The 20,127-nt window shown below is 36.6% G+C and overlaps 1 protein-coding gene across 1 annotated transcript in view; it reads right to left on the bottom strand.

The window, feature by feature from the left end:
- The window catches only part of ARSK (arylsulfatase family member K), a 45,349-nt gene that overhangs the window by 19,212 nt on the left and 6,010 nt on the right, over window positions 1-20,127 (bottom strand). The window contains exons 2-4 of the mRNA XM_037032266.1: window positions 19,342-19,471; window positions 12,366-12,525; window positions 520-802 (exon numbers count right to left, since the gene is read on the bottom strand). Of these exons, the coding sequence (XP_036888161.1) occupies window positions 520-802; window positions 12,366-12,525; window positions 19,342-19,471 (573 nt within the window). The remainder of the gene's footprint in view (window positions 1-519; window positions 803-12,365; window positions 12,526-19,341; window positions 19,472-20,127) is intronic.

Genomic DNA, 20,127 nt, shown 5'->3' with positions numbered 1-20,127 from the left:
AAAATGCTTTAATTCTCAATGTTTCTAGTGTTTTCAGTTACAGTGGTTTAAATACTAGTTTTACTGTTTTTCATTTCCTTACACATTTATAGCCCCAAATAAGAGAGATTTAAATGTTTTGACAAATGTTTTAAGAGTCCTAGAAAATGATCATTCTCCCAGTTGATGACTAAGATTGCCCTGTGCAGTTTTCAGCCCACGTGGTAACTTTACAACCCTGAACTGTGCAAAGTGAGCACTATCTTCACTACTTAGAGGATGTCTTTCAGTTTCTCTTTTAATAGACATATTATATGCAAATGTATTCAATTCAGAAGTAGGCTACTAAGTGTTAGTGCATTTTATTTTTGTAAATTGCCACTTCAGTTTTTATCAACTAGTTACTGGTCAATTTGACTCAATGAGAATATACGATATTCAAATTTTTCTTTAAAAGTGATAATAAAAGGAGCTGAGTAAATGCCAGAACATAAAGATAAAATGTTAACTTCTAGTTTTGAGCACACACGGTATACTTACTTTTTTAAGCCAGTAGCGAGATGTGTAAAATGTTGAAGATCCAAAATTTTCTCCCGAAGATGGTGAAGGGTAAGGGTGTGGTAAATTTAATCCCAAATACAGAACAAATGGTTCAGTGTGATTAGTTGCTGCTTTTCTTAACCAGTTCACTGCTCTGTCTGTAGTCTTCCAGTCCTCTTCCATTACTCTGACCTTAGTCTTTTTGGGGATAAGGTTAACCACAGGTCTGCCTTCTTGTCTGAGTAAAAAAGCAACATCTCTTGTCCATGCTTCCACACGATTGCTGGGGAGGCAAGAAGACAGTTGTACCCCAAGGTATTTTAAAAACTAAGCATAAATGTAAGCAATATGGAAAATGATTTTTTTTCCTTGACAAAGCATTTATTCTAGAAAGGAAAATTTGGCTTAACATTTGAAATTGAATCAACATATTTCATCTTATTAGCAAAACAAAGGAGATACAATACCTATTCCTAGGGAAACTATTGCAAAGTAAAAGAAATCCTTCTTAATCAGATGTAAATATCTGCAAAAAGCTTACAGCAAATGTTACACTTGATATTTGCTGTGAACTTTTTTCTCAGATAGGACATGGAAGACAATTTTTAGACTCATTCATGCAAGTGTTCAGACTAACAGAACTAGATCTCATTTAAGCAAATTACTGAGCATTGCAAATTCAAAAATGAGGAAAAAATAACAAAAATAAAACATTTACCCGTGTTCTTTAAAACAAAGATAGTCTAGAAAGGTTACTCTTTCTTATAACGAGATATTTAGTAAATTAAAAGGGATGTTTTTTATTCCTAGTACTTCTGAATTTCCTAGCATTGTTTTTTTCCATTAAAAGAAGGGATAGTATTTCCAACCAAAGCTACCATCATTTTCTCCTGACACTAAATGTTTATATTTAAAAATCCTATCTCCAGTATGTATCTTACGTGTCTAGGGAGCTTTGTGTTTCAAACTGCTTCAATATCTTTCTCATTACAAGAACAATTTAAACTATGATCTAAGCTAAGCTAATAGTGATACAAATTTCTTATCCATTATAAACTGTATATATATTTTTTATCTGCTATAACAGTTAAATGATTCAGTCAATCTGATTCCTCTAAATCTTTATTTTATCTAACTACTTGGTAAGTTAAGTAGCAGTGCTTACTACTACTTTTTCTCAATCCGTGAATAAATATATTCAGTTGGCATAGCTGTTTAGGAAGCAGTCATGGACGTTTCTAAGAAGCTTGTGTCAATGTAAGAGACATTCAGACCTGTAGAGAAATTTTGTGAGTTTATTTGAGCCAAACTGACAATAGTTGCCGGGAAGCAGAATCTCAAAGGACTGAGAAATGCTCTGGAAAATGGAAGTTTAGCACCTTATTTTACACATTACAATCAAAGGGGGAGATATAAGGAGGTTACATTAAGTCCACTGGTGATGGGTTAGAGGGGGAACTCTGGGATCAGATAAAACGTAAAATGATAGACACATACTTCTTTTACATTGGTAAAAGAAAATGTAATTTAATAATTCAGTCATTGCACTCTGCAGTCAGTGAGATCTAGAATAAATTCTGGCTTTGACATTTACAATGTATGACCTTTAAAAATTATTTAGTGTCTAGCAAAATAGTTTTGCTAACGGAATTTTGTGTTTCAAACTGTTTCTAGCTATATCTTTCTCATTATAAGAACAATTTATAATTTATTCTCAATAAAAATATGTGAGATACAATGCATATAAAAGCCTTAATATGAGCTTATTAAGACATTTATGAGCTTTCCAAAGTTAATCAAATTATTGTAACATAATTGCCATGTTACTCTTTTTGCTTATACCAGACAATGTAACAATTCATGCAAAAGGAGTATCTTACCAGGGTGGGCAGTTCCTTATCCCATAGGTGGATAAAGGATAGTTAACAATCAACAATTAACATGATAACAATAACAGCGAGAGGACTTATGGTCTCAGCTCTGGTGGATGAGCCCATTGATTTCGGAAAATGGGAAGTTACCTTGATATTCCAAAGGTATGTTATCATTGACACAAAAAGACAAGGGACAGCCTCAATTAATATAAAGATTGACCTTTGTTGGAGAAAATACTGGCCTAGGACATGACTACCCTCCATGAACTGCTTTTAGTTAAGGTTTTCATTTCAGACCATCTTCTGTGGTTACTTTCGGTCTCTGAGTTTGAGAGGCCACCACGCAGGTCTCCCCTGAGTTGGTTTAGTGTGTGGCCCCTTTTCTCCCACACTTGTTTTTATAAGTTGGTTGAGGTAAGCACCTGTGAAGTGGCCTATCAATTAAGAAAAGGGTTAAAAAATTCCAATACCAGTGTAAAAACAAACAATATTTTATATTAAAACATAATACTGCATATAAGGGAAATTTTGAAGCACCTAAAATGACTGACAGCCGATAGGTGAGCTAAAGAGAGCTTTTATCTGCCTTTTGAAGATAGGTAACGAAATTTAAGCAACCACCATAAAATATGATTTTTGAAGTAGATATTCAGTATATTTTGATAAATATAATGAAAAGTAGAATTTTGGTGGAATTACATCTAACAGATTTTAATGAATTCTATCTACCATATGGAAAGTCCTAAAATAGTAAGTTTTACAAAATTTATAACTGTCCAAACAAGAAAGCATTAGTTTTTCAGTCTGACATCACTGCTGAAACCTCACTGTCTGTGGCCCTTGCTGGAGTCAGTGCAGGGGGCGGGATGGGAGGGGTGACTGCACCCGCAGTACTTGTGCTGGGGCTCAAGGATGTTGAGAAGAAAGAGGACAGTGAGAGAGACTCACACAGATGGACAGAAACCAAAGTACTTTCTTTTCTACCAAGGAGTGTCACATTAGAAAATACAACTGAGAAATTATTGCAGGCAGCAAGAAAATTCAGTCATGCTTATAATGTAACTTAACTAGTTGCCAGGTGTGATATGGTGATTTGTAAAGAAGAAATATACAGGAGTGGGCAAAAGTAGGTTTATAGTTCATGTGGAAAATTCAGAAATTAATAAATAATGCAAGAATAAATTGGGTTTTGTGTACTCACAACTATGAACCTACTTTTGCCTGACCCTGTATATTTGGCCTTAGTCCTTTTTCCAGCTCCTAAAACCTGTGTAATTTCCTGAGTGATGAGAGCAACAAAGGTACCTTTTGTTCCTCTGAAGAAGTTACTTGGTGAGGCTGGTTGCCCAGAGAAGCAACCATGTGACTGAAGGTTTGACTCTTAACCCCCTACCTGCACTTTGCTTTAAGGGAGGGAAGAGGAGGTAGAGTTTAAAGGTCAGTGAGCTAATTAAACTTTCCTGTGCAATGAAGCTTCCCTAACGGACCCCCCATAACCGAGACAGGGAGAGAAACACCAGTGTGTGGTTGCCCGTCACAGGCTCCCTATTGGGGACCTGGCCAACAACCCAGGCATGTACTCTGACTGGGAATCGAAGCAGCGACCCTTTGGTTCACAGGCTGGCACTCAATCTACTGAGCCACACCAGCCAGGGAAAAACTCTCCATTTTTAGACAGAATAATCAAAAGTTTTCATAGTAGCCCATAAATAGAATTATTCTACCTTAGTTCATTTCCAGAAAACAAGGCGAAGGCTAATTGCACTCTGCCCAAAAGTCAGCAGTTTGATTCATTTCTCTTTAACACCACACTGTCCTCCTAATAAAAATGGAAAGTACAACTACCTAACACATTACTAATGACTGTATCAATTTGCATGTGTGCCATTGCTGTGTGGGTGTTCCGTGCCAGTGTGCCAATTTCTACTGCTATAGCCCTGGATACTGAGTCTACAGGTGGCCCAGGGCTAATTTACATAGTAACAATCTCATCTGAAAAATATCACATATTAAAATTGATGATAAGTGTTCTTTTAAAATGAATAAGGAGGGCACACTTAAACCTTCAGCATCCTAAGATTCCAAAGATAATTATCTCATATTGTGGGGAGACTCATATCTATTTTTCTTTCTCTCTCATGCATGCACATACAAGTCATCATTCTTGATGGGATTATAACAGGTAACCTGTCTCAGGTAAGTCTCTGCCTGGAAATTCACAAGGCTGACTAAGGCCATGTAAATATTATCAGCCTAACAAATTCTGTAAGAGAAGAAGGAATCCATACCCATTCCCATGAAACACTCTTCTTTCAAAGTTGTGGGAAACACACATACCATTTTTTAAAGGACTCAAATGCTGTCGTCCATCTTCCTTACATATGACATCATCCACCAAATTCTATTTTAACTGAATGAGTAATTCCAACCCTGGCAAATTCAGATTGGAACATCACTTTTCAATATACATTATATAAATGCTCAGTATATGTATGTTTTCCTATTGATTAATTTCATTAATTCCAACCAGTTTCCTTTTTGGGGGGTGTGAAATTATAGTAGCTGGCAATACTAAGGAATTTCCATCAATTGTAAGATGGACTACAATTTCAGACATGTTAAATTGTGAAAAATTGTGCATCTTAGGTTAAATACAGTGCCTTACAGCCTCTCCTCCCACCCTTTAAAAAAATCTGCATACGATCGCTTCCTCCTTTAAACAGAACTCACCACATTTTGCCCTTTAGTGTAGTTACCTAGACTTCTTTTTTTAAATTACTTTTTTAAATTGTGTATTTATTCTTTGTTTTTTCAGATTTTTCAATTTATTTATCCTTAGAGGGGAACGGAAGGAGAGAAGGAGAGAAATATCAATGTATGGTTGGCTCTTGTAAGTCCCCTGCTGGGAACTGGCCTGCAATCCAGGCATGTGCCCTGACTGGGAATCGAACCGTGATCGTGTGGTTCGTAGGCCCGCACTCAATCCAGTGAGCTACACCAGCCAGGGCAACTAGACTTCTTTTTAACCTCTTTTGAACCATAAGTCTCCTCAGTTAGGTCACACCTGGCTACTGCTAAAGTGACCTAAATCCAAAAAGTTAAATCTCCACATTATTAGATAGTTTTAGGCTCTTCTTTTGTAGATTGAGATAAACTTCCAAATCCTCAAATGGCTAGCACTGGCAAAAGGAGGAGATAAACTCCATTGTGGGCGACTAAACATACTACATTAAACTTTGGTAAATTAAATGGGGGAAAAATCCAAGACTGGAACGAGGCAGTAGGCTCAGAGCCAACACCTGTCCACGGGACAAGGACTGAGGAGGTACAGTAGGCAGCAGTCTGAAGACAGCCCCAAAGGCTGCTTCAGCTGAGAATTTGCTGGTCATCACAAGTGAGAGTTCTGTTATAATGAAACACAACCAACTCATTGGCAGGCTCTTTCACTACCATAAAATACCATGCTGAGAATGCACGCAGAATTATGCAAGCTGTTCTAGATCCTGAACATTAATAAAGATAAGAAGGCACGTGAGCGTGGGTAGGCAGGGAGGTCCTAAAAAAGCTTCTAAAATGACCAAAGGAATAGATGTCTTTCTCCACTGTAAGGAAAAGAATAAAATCTAATCTTACTCCACAGGTATAAAACTGACCTAGAGGCATAGATGATATTAGACTATAAAATAATAGTGGAAACGGTGAGGTAAACACAGATTTATTGGTTAGGCAGCAGAATTCTGGGGCACTGAGGGAGGGCTCTGTGGTTACTGTTCCTGACCTCCCTCCTCAGGGTCACCGGGCTCCAATTAGAAAGTGGGGGATGCTGCTGGCCTGCTGGCCGGCAGGGGAGAGGAAGAGCGGTGTGAGCAGCTTGTGTGTTGCTTCCTTTTGCTGTTTGCCAAGAGGCTCTAGCTCCAGAGTGTTTTTCCATAGCAATACTCTCACTTGGGAAGCAGGCCTCTTTATTTTTTCATTTGAGGGGATTAAAAATTGCCTATTTCGAACTGGCTTCAGAAAAACATAACGCTCTAAGAATTGGGAATGTACATAATTACAATGGTGTTAAGATGAAGTAAAGAACAACTGTATTTTAGGTTTTAAATTTTTAGCTAGGAAAGATAAGACAGCAGCTTGTTGAAATTCTCTTCTAATGCCACAGAATGTGAGTCCATGAGGTCAGAGGTGTTTGTGTTCTGATCACTACTGTGTCCCCTCACTCTAAAAACAGTGTCTGGCACATAGGAGGTGGTCCCATACATATTTGCTGAGTAGGTACTGCACATATCTGATCTTATGTTTGTATCTTAAATAAAGGTCATCTTTCAGTTTAGTACTTTAAGGAATGTTACTTAATATTCAAATTCTTTATTAAACTGTATTGATTTTACAAATCTAGTTATTAAAGCGTCTATATAATATCAATTCCCTTATAATTCTATTCACTTTCAAATTAACATTTCCTTTGTTTTTGTTAATTCTAAATTGATACACTAGTATCGGTTGGATCTGGTCGCTTAGAATATGGAGGGATAAATGTAAAATTAAAAATGTGGATGTGACATTAAGTTGAGATTCCTAAGGCTAAGCCAATGAGTATAAAACAGTTTTAGATCATGGTTTCTTACCCTCTGCACCCCAGACATGTTTGGCTTGGTAATTGCTGGTTGGGGGAGGGGCTGTCCTGTGCACCCCAGCTGGGTTAGCAGCCTCTGTGGCCTCCGCTCTCCAGATGCCCATGGCCTTCTCCCAGTGGCGTGGGCCAAAACCTCTCTAAACAGTGTCAAACGTCTTCTGTGGGGAAAACTGCCCTTGGCTGAGAACCAGTGTTTTAAATACTAGGAATACATTGGCAAAGCAGTTTTATCTGATAGCAGAAGAGATTTTAAAAACCTAATGAATTAAATACAAATGTTTTTTTCAATTGTTAAGAAGATATAGCAAATATGAACCTGATCAAAACTACTATAAGCACAATACCTATAATATGAGGGGGGCAAATGAATATCAGGACTTTATTAACCACTTCACTGTGCTCCATCGAAGTTGCAGAATTTCAGAAAGGAAAATCCTTTGAAGTCATGTAGTGTAAGCTCATTTGAATCAACTGGGATCCTAAGCAGACAAATAGCTTGCTTGAGGTCTTCTAGTTAGTAAGTGGGATCTTACTGAGTGGTACCACCAACACTTTATTCATGACTGTCTGGAAGAAAAACAAGCGTGTGGTGTGTAGAGCTCCAGTGCCGTGAAGTTCATTACACACAGTGAGGGGCACATAATGGGGCCAGTGTTCCTAAACGGGTACACGAAGGAAGTATCGCTAGATGCCTAATAAAGACAGGCAGGGCACTGTAGTAATAAACTGAAAAACTTGTATTTCTGGTTGAAAATATAAGCAGGATCAAAAATAGACAATTTCAGTGGTAAATGTAGCACAAAGAGTTATAGAAACTTGAGTATTGACTTTAAGAGTCAGTCTATTAAAAACACTAAATATGCCTCTATTTATGAAGTTTGATATTAAGAGAACTTTTCCCCCAAGATCCACTTTTAAACTTACACAGAAATATCTGAAAGATAATGTGCCATAACTCATATAGCCTTTGCCAACATACTATCAACAGAAACCTTGACCTATTTGTCAGCCATATGACTGTGCAGGAAGATACAGTACTCATACAATTAGTCCTGACAGTTTATTTCAATTTCCCTAGCTAGGGTGGCAGGGTGAGTAAATGGATATACACTGCAGGCAACTGTTATTCTGAAGACTACCTTTGACCTCTGCAATGTCAACATTTACATGCCTTTTTCCTTTTGCTAATTTTAGCATTCCACATGAGTAAGAACTTAGGAAAAATAAGGATATTTAAAATATTAAAAAACTCAAAATCAGGATATACTCTATTAGTTGAGGATATACACAAAATACTAATAATGAAGAGATGACATGACCCTGGGTTAAACAGAACATCAATGCTTATCAAATAGCAAGCTATAGGCAGAGCAATGTAACTTTTTATTCCATTCACTAGTTCAACAGCCATTTAATTGTGTGCCTATAATGCACTGGCACTACTGGCAATGGGACAAAACAATGAAAAAAGACAGGTCCTTCCCTTCCAGAATTCTTATCACACTGAAGAATAAAATTCAGGCCATATTTTAACTATTTCATACCTAGAATGATGATAACAGGGGGCACAAAGGGTTCAACTTCAGTTTCTTTATATTTTATTTTTAAAAAGATTTTATTTATTTATTTTTAGAGAGAGGGGAAGGGAAGGAGAAAGAGAAGGAGAGAAACATCAATGTGTAGTTGCCTCTCACACACCCCCTACTGGGGACCTGGCCTGCAACCCAGGCACGTGCCCTGACTGGGAATCAAACTGGCAACCCTTTGGTTTTCAGGACAGAGCTCTATCCACTGAACTATACCAGCCAGGGCCAGTTTCTTTTTATTAGCACCTTGATTGAGGAAACAAAGAGGAAGAATTACAAATAGGATAATAAGAACCGCTGTATGTTACTTTGAATTGGCTTTATTTTTTATAAAGAGGAGAAGGATTTTGAAGAGAAATTTGTGAAACTCCATGAAATAATAGTAATGCAAAGAAGTTTAGAAGAAGGGAAAGTTATGTAAGTATTAAACTACAATTCTGGTCAAGCCATTTTTATAACAACATTTTACCTTGATTGAATGCTTACCTTTTGCCAGGAATTGTTAATACTTTATCATTTCATTTAATTCTTGTATATAATCTTATTAACTCACTTAAAAATGACAGTTATCCAGTGAGGTGGATATTATTAATTTCAGTGACAGGTAAGAACACTGACATTTAAAGAACTTGTCCAAGATCACAAGGATGGTAGGCAAGGCCACTCTAGGCAGCTAACTATTCTGACAGATTCAAAGCCTGTGCTCCTCCCACCACACTCCCCCCCCCCGCCCCCCGCCCCACCTTTTCTTTCTGCTGTGGTAGCTGGGCAGAATAGGGGAAGAGCATTTTGCACAGGAGGACTAGCTTGTCCATGGTCCAGATGGAGTCAAAAGCATGTTAAAGGGATGAAAGAAAGACCAAGTGCATACTGAGGGAGAAAGAGAGTGGTACTAAGTGAGACTGGAGGTAGGTGGGGGCTAGATTATGTAGGGTCTTATTAGCAGTGTTGTGGATTTGGGATTTTGGCCTATGTGCAAAGATAAAAATCACTGATTTTAAGCAGGTAAGTCACTTGATTAGATGTATATTTAAAAAATATCAATCTGGCTGCCTACAGAAAATAAGAAGAAAAGAAGTTAGGAGGCCATTTCCATAGTTTAGGCAAGAGCTGATAGTACTTGCTGGAGAGGATGAGAGGTGAAGAAATTGGAGAAATATTTTAGAAGGGGAGCTGATAATATTTGGTGATGGATTCGAAGGCAGGGGTGGGGAAGAGAAATCAGGATTTCTTCTGGGTATCCAGTCTTGATATCTTTTAGATTTTGGATGACAGAAAGGGATAAAAAATTAACATTAATCAGAAGAGCAAGATTAATACATTAAGTTCTCACTTAATACCACTGATCATTTTTGTGACTTTAGTGAAATGACCTATAACAAAACCAATTTTACCAATGGCCAATTGATACAAAAAGTGTGTGTGTTATGTTCCTAGGGCACCTCATCAACATTATAATGAAATGGGGGGTTGAACAAAAGGACATTATTGGAAGGCCTGCTCTACTCAGATTCTTCTAGATTATTCCAGTATCTGTTTACCCAAAACTCACTGTATTAGTTTCCTTGGGCTGCTGTAACAAATCACTACAAACCGCGTGTTGTTCTAACCCAAACTGGGTGGATTAGAACAACAGAAATTTATTTTCTTACAGTTCTGGAGGCTGGATATCTGAACTCACGGTGCTGGCAGGGCCATGCTCCCTCTAATGCAGCGATTCGCAGCCTTGTTCACCTCGTGGCACACATAAACTAATGGCTAAAATCCTGCAGGACACCAAAAATATATTTTCTACCAGTCTGAAAAAATAGGTATAATTTTGATTCATTCACACTGGACGGCTTTTGTTGTATTGGCTCTTGTCATTTTTTTATTTGACAATTTAAGGAAAAGAGGTCAGAGCCCCTGACTGCAAGTTTTAAAAACTCTGTGGCACGACAGTGTGACCCTGTAGCACAATGGTTGAAGATCCCTCATCTACAGGCTCTAGGGAAGGATTTTTCCTTGCTTCTTCCTAGCCTCTGGTAACTCCTGGCAATCTTTAGCATCCTTTAGCTTGTAGCTGTGATCACTTCCATTTGTCTCTAGGTCTCCACACTGCTTTCTCTGTGTGTGTCCTTTCTTCTTCTAATAAGGACTAGTCATTGGATTTAGGATTCACTCTAAATCCAGGATGAATTCATCTCCAATGAAATCTTCAAATAAGCCCTGGCTGGTGTGGCTCAGTTGAGCGTGGGCCTGTGAACCACACAATCACGATTCGATTCCCAGTCAGGGCACATGCCTGGGTTGCAGGCCAGTTCCCAGCAGGGGACTCACGAGAGGCAACCATACATTGATATTTCTCTCCTTCTCTCCTTCCCTTCCTCTCTAAAGATAAATAAATAAAATCTAAAAAAAATCTTCAAATAAGATCTATTTTTGACCAAGGTCACATTCTGTAGCTCCAGGTAGACATGAACTTTTGGGAAACGTTCATCTCACTACACTCACCATTATTTTTATTGATTTATTTCTCTGGTTTGTTCTTATCATTAGCATGATCCTCATCACTAATATCGTTACTATAGTCCTCAATTAGCACCTGTTAAGCAAGAGGTACTGCTCTGAGGTCTTAATATATATTTGAGCCAGGAGTCAAAGTGTTGGGAGACCCCAAGATCACACCTAAGTTCACCAGGAGGACTCATGGGACTCAGCAAATAGTGTTACTCATGGTGATGATTTATGACAGTGAAAAGACACAAAGCAGAGTCAGAGAAGGGAAAATATGCTTAGGGTGGTTCCACAGGAAACCAGGTATCAGTAGCCAAGTGGAGTCACAAAGGACACACACTCAGTTCATCTGGCGTCTAACTGTGGCAATATATGTGAAGGGTTGTCTGTCAAAGCTATTAGAGACTCAACACCTAAGTTGTTATTGGGGTTGATTACATAGACACCCTCTGCCTAGAACATACCAAAACCCCAGACTCCCAGAGTGAAAGCAGGTTCAACATAAACCACATGGTGCAAAAACTCAGGGTACATAGTAAGTCATTTTATCAGCTAAGAAATATGGGGAACACTTCTGAAATTCAAGTTCCCACCTGTCAGCCACGGGCCAATTTTGAAAGCAAGTCTATCTAAGGATAGAAATCTGAGACTGACTGTGTTAGCTCTTTTCTGCACGTATTATTTCATTTTATCTTTACAAAAAAGAAATTAAAGTTCCTTAACTTTGATAATGTTTCCAAGATCATACCATTACAGGTTAGCAGTAAATAAAGAAACTGGGATTCAAAAGTAGGTAATCTGATTCTAGATCTCTACTATTATCTACCACACTTGGCTGTCTGATTTTCGAGGGCTTAGTAAAATGGGAAAAAAAAGTTACAATAGACTCGCAACAGAATGAACTGACAAAAGCAAGTAGCAAGAAGACTACAGTCTTAAAACAGGCTGTGAAATAAATAAAAAAGTATATATTATATAACAAAAACTAAAAAATAAATCATGGGCTAAACAATTTTATAAATACTTTTATAGACCTTTAATGTTTAAGAAAAACAAAATTATCAGCATATTAGCAAATTTAATATTTTAAGAAGATTAAAGAAAGCTAAAGTTTTAGCCAAATTAATATAATTGAGGGATTAAGAGATTTAATTTTACCTTTGTAGAGACATTTTTAAAAAGTAAAAAAGAATTCACTTATGTGATATAGCAGAGGGAAACCTGTTAGGACTGTTTTTTGTTTATTTTTTTTTTTACCTAATGGAATGATGTCCTGAAGTATAGTCCAGTTTTCCAAATTTTTGTGTTCGGTAGCCATGCTTCTCCATGACATCCATCCATGTGGTATAATTTGGATCTAGGCCCTTAAAGTTGTTCCAAGATTCTGTTAAGTGAGTGAAGAGGCCACTCCACATTGCTGGGGAAAAAGGAAATTGGGATTAGTGTAAAGCTTAACAATTTTTGTTAACTATTGAGACCATTATTCCTGGAGAACTGGAGTCTACTAGTTTAGAGCTCACGCTCTGGAATAAAACATAGCTGCATAAGGTGCTTTACCCTAACATTTCTAACTACCTCATTTATTGGGGAAAACTCTGCTAGGAGTTACCATTTCCATATTACAGGTGAGTCTCTAAGGTTTGCAGGAGTGTCCAACCCGTGGCCTATGGGCCACCTGCAGCCCAGAGTGGCTGTGAATTCGGCCCAACACAAAATTGTAAATTTACTTAAAACAGTATGAGATTCTTTTGTGATTGCATATCGCAATGTATTTAATGTGTGGCCCAAGACAACTCTTCTTCTTCCAGTGTGGCTCAGAGATGTTGAAAGGTTAGACACCCCTGATAGGTTAAAGTTTCGTAAGGTAAATGCAGTTGAAATTCAATATAATGTCTGTCAGAATTTAGAGTATTCTTTCAATCATAAAAATGATCACTAAGTACATATTGGTTAATTTCCTCATTTTACACAACTACTTAATAAATCTTTCTTCAAATATTAACAGACCTAAAGGGAGAAATAGACAGCAATACAATAATACTAGGGGACTTCAATATCCCACATTCAACAACAGATATTGTAGAAAATCAGTAAGAAAACCCTGGACTTAAACCACTTGTTATACCAGGTAGACTTCACAGACATTTAAAGAACATTCCATCCAAAAGCAACAGAATATATATTCTTTTCAAGCGCACCTGGGACATTTCAGGGTAGATCATATGTTAGGCTATAGAACAAGTCTTAGTAAGTTTAAAAAGACTAAAGCAATTTTCTGATTACAATGAAGAAAACTGGAAAGTTCACAAATATGTGAAAATTAGGCAACATACTACAGAACAACCAATGGGTCAAAGAAGTCTAGAAAAGTTAAAATAGATCTTGAGACAAGCGAAAATGGAAATTCAGCATTCCAAAACTGATGGCATGCAGAAAAAGCAGTTCTAAGAAGGATGTCCAGAGCAATGAACGGCTACAGTAAAGAAAAAGAAAGAGCTCAAATAAACAATCTAATTGTACATCTCATGGAACTTGAAAAAGAAGAACTACCCCCAAAGTTAGTAAGAAAAAGGAAATAACAAAGATCAGAGTTGAAAAGAAATGAAAGAGACTGAAAAGGCAATTGAAAAGACTGCTAAAACTAAGAGCTGGTTTAAAAAAAAGACAAACCTTTAGCTAGGCTAAAAGAAATAGGAAGGACTCAAATAAATAAAATTAGAAATGAATGTTACAACTGATACCACAGAAATGCAAAAGATCAATAGAGACTATAATGAACAATTATATGCCAACAAATTTAACAACATAGAAATGGATAAATCCCTAGAAACATACAATCAAACAAGACTGGATCATGAAGAAACAGAAAATCTGAACAGACCAATTACAAGTAAGGAGATGAAATCATTAATCAAAAACTTTGCAGGCTCATATAGGCAGCATGATTCCTCCAACTTTGTTCTTTTTCAGAATTGCTGTTGCTATTTGGGGCCTTTTGTGGTTCCATATAAATTTTTGAAATATTTGTTCTAATTCTGTGAAATAGATCTTTGGAAACTTGATAGAAATTGTGTCATATCTATAGATTGCTTTGGGTAGTATGGACATTTTAATGATGTTAATTTTTCTTATCCATGAATACATATGTGCTTCCACTTGTATCTTCTTCAATTTCTTTCTTCAGTGTCTTAGAATTTTCCAAGTCTAGGTCTTTTACCTCCTTGGTTAGATTTATTCCTAGGTATTTTATTCTTTTTGAAGCAATTATAAATGGAATTGTTTTCTTAATTTCCCTTTCTGTTAGTTCATTATTGACATATAAAAATGCAACTGATTTCTCAATATTAATTTTATATCCTACTTTGCTGAATTCATTTATCAGTTCTAGTAGTTTCTTGGTGAAATCTTTAGGATTCTCTATGCATAGTATCATGTCATCTACAAATTAAGTAAGATAATTTTACTTCTTCCTGTCCAATTTGGATGCCTTTTCTTTCTCCTTCCTGTCTGACTGCTGTGGCTAGGACTTCCAGTTCTATATTGAATAAGAGAGGTGAAAGCAGACATCCCTGTCTTGTTCCCAGTCTTAAGGGAAACACTTGTAGTTTTTGCCCATTGAGTATGATGCTGGCAGTGGGTCTGTCATATATGTTTCCTCTACTCCCACTTTAAAAAGAAGAAAATTTTACCTTTTGCAATAGTATGGATCAACCTGGAGAACATTATGCTAAGTGAAATAAGCCAGTCAGATAAAGAAAAATACCATATGATTTCACTCATATGCGGAATCTAAGGAACGAACTGAACAATGGAGACTCATAAAGAACAGGATGACAGCTATGAGGGTTGATGGGTAGGGGGTGGAGTGATTTAGCAAAAAGGAGAAAGAACTTATGGTCATGGACAACAGTGTGGTGATTGCAAGGGAGGAGGAAGGTAGAGGGGACTAAATGCTAATGGAAAAAAATGCAATAAAAACAACCTAGAACAAAATAAAACAAAACAAAACAAAAAACTTTGCAGCAAATAAAAGTCCAGGACCAGATGGCTTCACTGGTGAATTCTATCAAACACTGAAAGGAATTAATACCAATCATTCTCAAAATCTTCTAAAAACAGAAGAGGAGGGAATACTTCCAAACTCATTTTATAAGGCCTGGTACTAAAATCATAAAAAATAACCTACCAAAAAAAAAGAAAGAAAGAAAGGAAAGCAAATTATAGGCTAATATACCTGATTAACACAGATATAAAAATTCTCAAAAAATATTAGCAAACCAAATTCAATAATACATTATGAGGATCATATACTATAATCAATTGGGATTTATTCTAGGAATGTAAAGATAGTTCAATACCCACAAATCAGTCAATTACCAGAAAGAGAAATTTAGAAAACAATCCCATTTAGAATTGCATAAAAAAGAATAAAATACCTAGGAACAAATTTAATCAAGAAGGTGAAAAATATATACACTAAAAACTATGTCCTGGCTAGTGTGGCTCAGTGGACTGAGTGCCAGCCTGTGAACCAAAAGATTTTCAGTTCGATTTCTGGTCATTGTACATGCCTGGGTTGTAGGCCAGGTCCTCAGTTAGGGGCATGTGAGAGGCGACCAACTGATGTTGCCTCTCCACACATCGAAGTTTCTTTCCTTCTCTTTTTCCCTCCCTCCCCCTCTCTCTCTAAAAATAAATAAATAAAATCATTTAAAAACTATAATATACTAATGAAAGAAATTGAAGATGACACAACTAATTAGAAAGATAAATGTGTGCTCACAGATTGAAAGAATTAATATTGTTGTAATTGCCATAACTACCCAAAGCAATCTATAGATTCAGTGTAATACCTATCAAAATTCCACTGGCATTTTTTACAGAAATTGAATGAAATTTGTATGAAACCATGCAAGATTTTGAGCAGCCACAGCAGTCTTGAGAAAGAAGAACAAAGCTGGAGGCACCACACTTCCTGACTTCAAACTATATTACAAAGATATAGTCATCAAAACAGTATGATACTGTCATCCTGACTTCAAACTATATTACAAAGATATAGTCATCAAAACAGTATGATACTGTCATAAAACAGACACATAGATCAAGAAACTAGGATAGCCCAGAAATAAACCCATGAATATATGGTAAATTAATTTATGACAACAGAGTTAATAATATACAATGGGGAAAGGATAGTTTCTTCAATAACTAGTGATGGGGAAACTGAACCCCTGTCTTACACCATACACAAAATCAACTCAAAATGGGTTGAACACATGGACATACAACCTGAAATCATGAAACTCCTAGAAGAAAGCATAGCAGATAAGGTTCTGGACATTGATCTTGACAATGTTTTCGGATTTGACACCAAAAGCAAAAGCAAGAAAAGCAGAAATAAACAAGTGAGACTACATCAAACTAAAGGGCTTCTCTTCAGCAAAGGAAACCATCAATAAAATGAAAGGGCAAGCCAGGGACTGGAAAACCCATTTACAAGTTATCTATTGAATAAGGGGTTAATATCCATAAAATACAAAGACCTCATAAAAACCAATAGCAAAAATAAAAACAAAAATATTCAATTAAAAAAATGGGCAGAGGATCTTAATAAACATTTTCCCACAGACTTAGAAATGACCAACAGGTACAAGGAAAGATGCTCAATATCACTAATCATCAGGGAAATGCAAATCAAAACTGTGTAAGTTATTACTTCGTGCCTTTAATGTCTATCATTAAAAACAAGAGATAACAATGGTTGGCTAGAATATGGAGAAAAGAGAACTCAGGAGAACCCTCAAGCATGGCTGATGGGAATGTAAATTAATGAAACCACTATGGAAAACTGAGGAAGCCACTATGCAGGTTCCTCAAAAAATTACAACTAGAACTACGAATAATCCAGCAATTCTATTTTTCGTTATATGTCTCAAATAAATTAAAACACTACCTCAAAGAGGTAGCTGCACCTGTCTATTACTGCATTATTTACCACAGCCAAGGCATGGAAACAACCTAAGTGTCCATTAAAAGATGAATGAATAAAATCAGTTTGATGTGCTACCTGGAATAATATTCAGCTATAAGAGAAGGAAATCCTGCATTTTGTGACAACATGGATGCACCTTCAGGGATTTCTGGGAAGTGAAATAAGTCAGACAAAGGAAGACAAATACTAAATGCCGAACAATCTCACATATACGTGCAATCTAAAAAGAACCAAACTCGAAACGGCCTGAGGTTGCAGAAGCTGCTATGGCTTTGGGGGAGGGGTAGTGGTGAAAACATGCAAACTTACAGTTCAAATAAGCTCTAGAGATGTGATGCACAGCGTGATGGCTGGAGTTAGTGTCAGACTGTGTATCTGAAAGTTGCTAAGAAAGTAGATCCTAAAAGTTATCACAAGAAAGAAATTTAACTATGTGAGGTGTGATGGATATTAACTAAACTCAATGTGATAATCATTTTGCAAATCATCAATATATCAAGTAATTATGCTATACACCTGAAAGTAATACAAGGTTTTATGTCAATTATATCTCAATAAAACTGAAAAAAATCTTTTCCTTCTACCATGTATACACACATAGTAAGGTTAAATAAGCTTTTATTTTCTCTCATCTAACAAAATGGCTTTTTTTTTTCTGGAGGAGTGGGATGGGGGATTACCTGGGTTTGGATCCCAATATCAATTACTGAGTGGCTTTTGATATTTAATAAGCTACTTAGCCTTTCAGTACTTTAGTTTTATCTGCAAAATGAGGATAATAATAATAACTATTCCATGGAAATGTGAGGATTATATGAATTAATCCAGGTAAGGCAGTTAGAATATTGTTGGGCACACAGTAAGAATACAATAAATGTCAGTTTTTATTACTCTTATTCCTTCACTTTGCTCAAAATGTACTTCTTCCAGGAAGAGCATCACCCAACCCTTTTGAAATCTTAAGAGTCAATTGAGTTGTTTTAATTAATTATTTCATTTGCTGCTGGGAACAACCCAATGAGATACATAGTGTAGACGGCATTTGGTACAGAAGAAAACCGGAAGACTTATCTGACATGGCCCTTTGAGGAGTCAGATGCAGGTCATCACCTCCCCCAGTCCAGTCCTCATTCCACTTGCTCAATTAAGAATAAAAAAATAACAAAATGGCTTTTTATATGCCTTGCCCTTAGTCGTTGATATATAATTTAAAATATAGTTCAGGTTTCCTTTAATCATTGGTGATTATACAGTTGATAGTGCTGAAGATGTAGGTGAAGGAACTGGTTACTCAACTCACACAGAATATCATGCTGGAAACTTACAGAGACAAGCAAGTTGCTGAGTGTTATTTATAGGGTCCAAAGCAAGAGACAATTCATAAGAATAGTAGTTTTTCCATTTCTCAATTATACATGGCTTAATGTCAAAGACATTTTGCCACTCAAACTATGCCTACTTGTTAAATTACTATAATAAAAGTGGTTAATTAGGTTTGGGATAAAAGTAAATAGAGCCCAAAGACAGATAAGGTATGTAACCTGAAATAACATGGACAACATCGGATAAACCTGACAAGTTCTTACTGCTTTGTGGTATATTATAAAGTCCCCTCCCAACTCCCTATACTTTTCCTGAAAAATTCCTTGGAAATAGGACTCTTTCAGAAAATACAAATATTTTCTCATTTGTTTGTATGGTCAAAAGACTGTTAGTCACCAGTCATAAGGAAATGAAACAGTAACACCCGAACTAAACACTTTTTTAGCCCTGGCTGGTGTTGCTCAGTGGATTGAGCACAGGACTGCGAACCAGAGGATCACGGTTTGGTTCCCAGTCAGGGCACATGCCTGGGTTGCAGGCCGGTTCACTGCAGGCCAACTCCCAGCAGGGGACGCATGAAAGGCAACCATACATTGACATTTCTCTTCCTCTCTCCTTTCCCCTCTAAAGATAAATAAATAAATAAAATCTTTAAAAAAAGTTGGAGATTATAAAAAAGAATTAAAAAAAATAAACAGTTTTAAATGACAAAAAAAACCCCTATTCTGGAAAAATAAATTAGAAATTCAAATAACACCAATACCCAATAGATAACTTAAACCCCACATCACTAAAATTTTTTCATTAGATGCCAAATATGACTTACTGTATTACTTTTGGGGATAATCTTTTAAATTGTAAAATCATTTTCAGTATGTGACCACTTTCCTCTATTAATATTAAGCATGTTCGTACCTGCGCGTGATGGGCAGCAGATCGGAGAGTTTGTGTAGGCATTCAGAAAGGAAGTGCCATGTGCTTTCATGAAGTCGATAAAAGGAAGTTTCACTACCTGATTTCCTGGATAAAATGTTAGCCTTCCATCCTGGAATAAAGAAATTTAATTAACAATGACTGCATCGCATGAAAGAAAATTATTTCCTTTCATTTTAACCATAACATTTACAAGCATCAAAAGACTTCAATATGACCTTAAAATCCTCAAAACAAGTATAGACAGTGATATCAGTACCTGGCTCATTATATTGAGAATTCAATGCAGCATTACACTCAGATTCACTTGAGTACAGGAAATAAATTAAAGGACTGTCTGGAAAGTTCTTTTGGGGGATGATGAGTCGACTGATTGAACCAACATTTACTGAGTATTTACTAAGTGCCCAGCACTGTGAAAGATCCGGGGACACAGTCTGGAGTCCCTGAAGCCTTTGAAGTTTAGTGCAGTGGGGGAGGCAAAAAGTATACTGGTAAGTAAAATATATAATTACAAATTGTGATTCATAACTTGAAAAAAGCCTGATATACAGAATAACGAATGTGACCCACTTTAGACAGAATGGACTGGGAAGGCTTCTCTGGGAAGTAAGAGACCTAATAATGAGAAGGACCCAGCTATTCAAATAATTTAAGGGGCATGTAAAGTTAGAGACAACTGTAAGATGTAAGTGGAGGTATTAATCAGGCAGCTAGATAAATGAGTCTGAAAGTTGGGAGAGATGTTTGGGCTGGAGACATGCATTT

The sequence above is a fragment of the Sturnira hondurensis genome, unplaced genomic scaffold, assembly GCF_014824575.4.
Source record: "Sturnira hondurensis isolate 20B ecotype Veracruz unplaced genomic scaffold, ASM1482457v3 Scaffold0021354, whole genome shotgun sequence".
NCBI classification, from domain to species: domain Eukaryota; kingdom Metazoa; phylum Chordata; class Mammalia; order Chiroptera; family Phyllostomidae; genus Sturnira; species Sturnira hondurensis.
The sequence above is the reverse complement of the archived record's forward strand: the minus strand, read 5'-3'. Positions and strand labels throughout refer to the sequence as shown.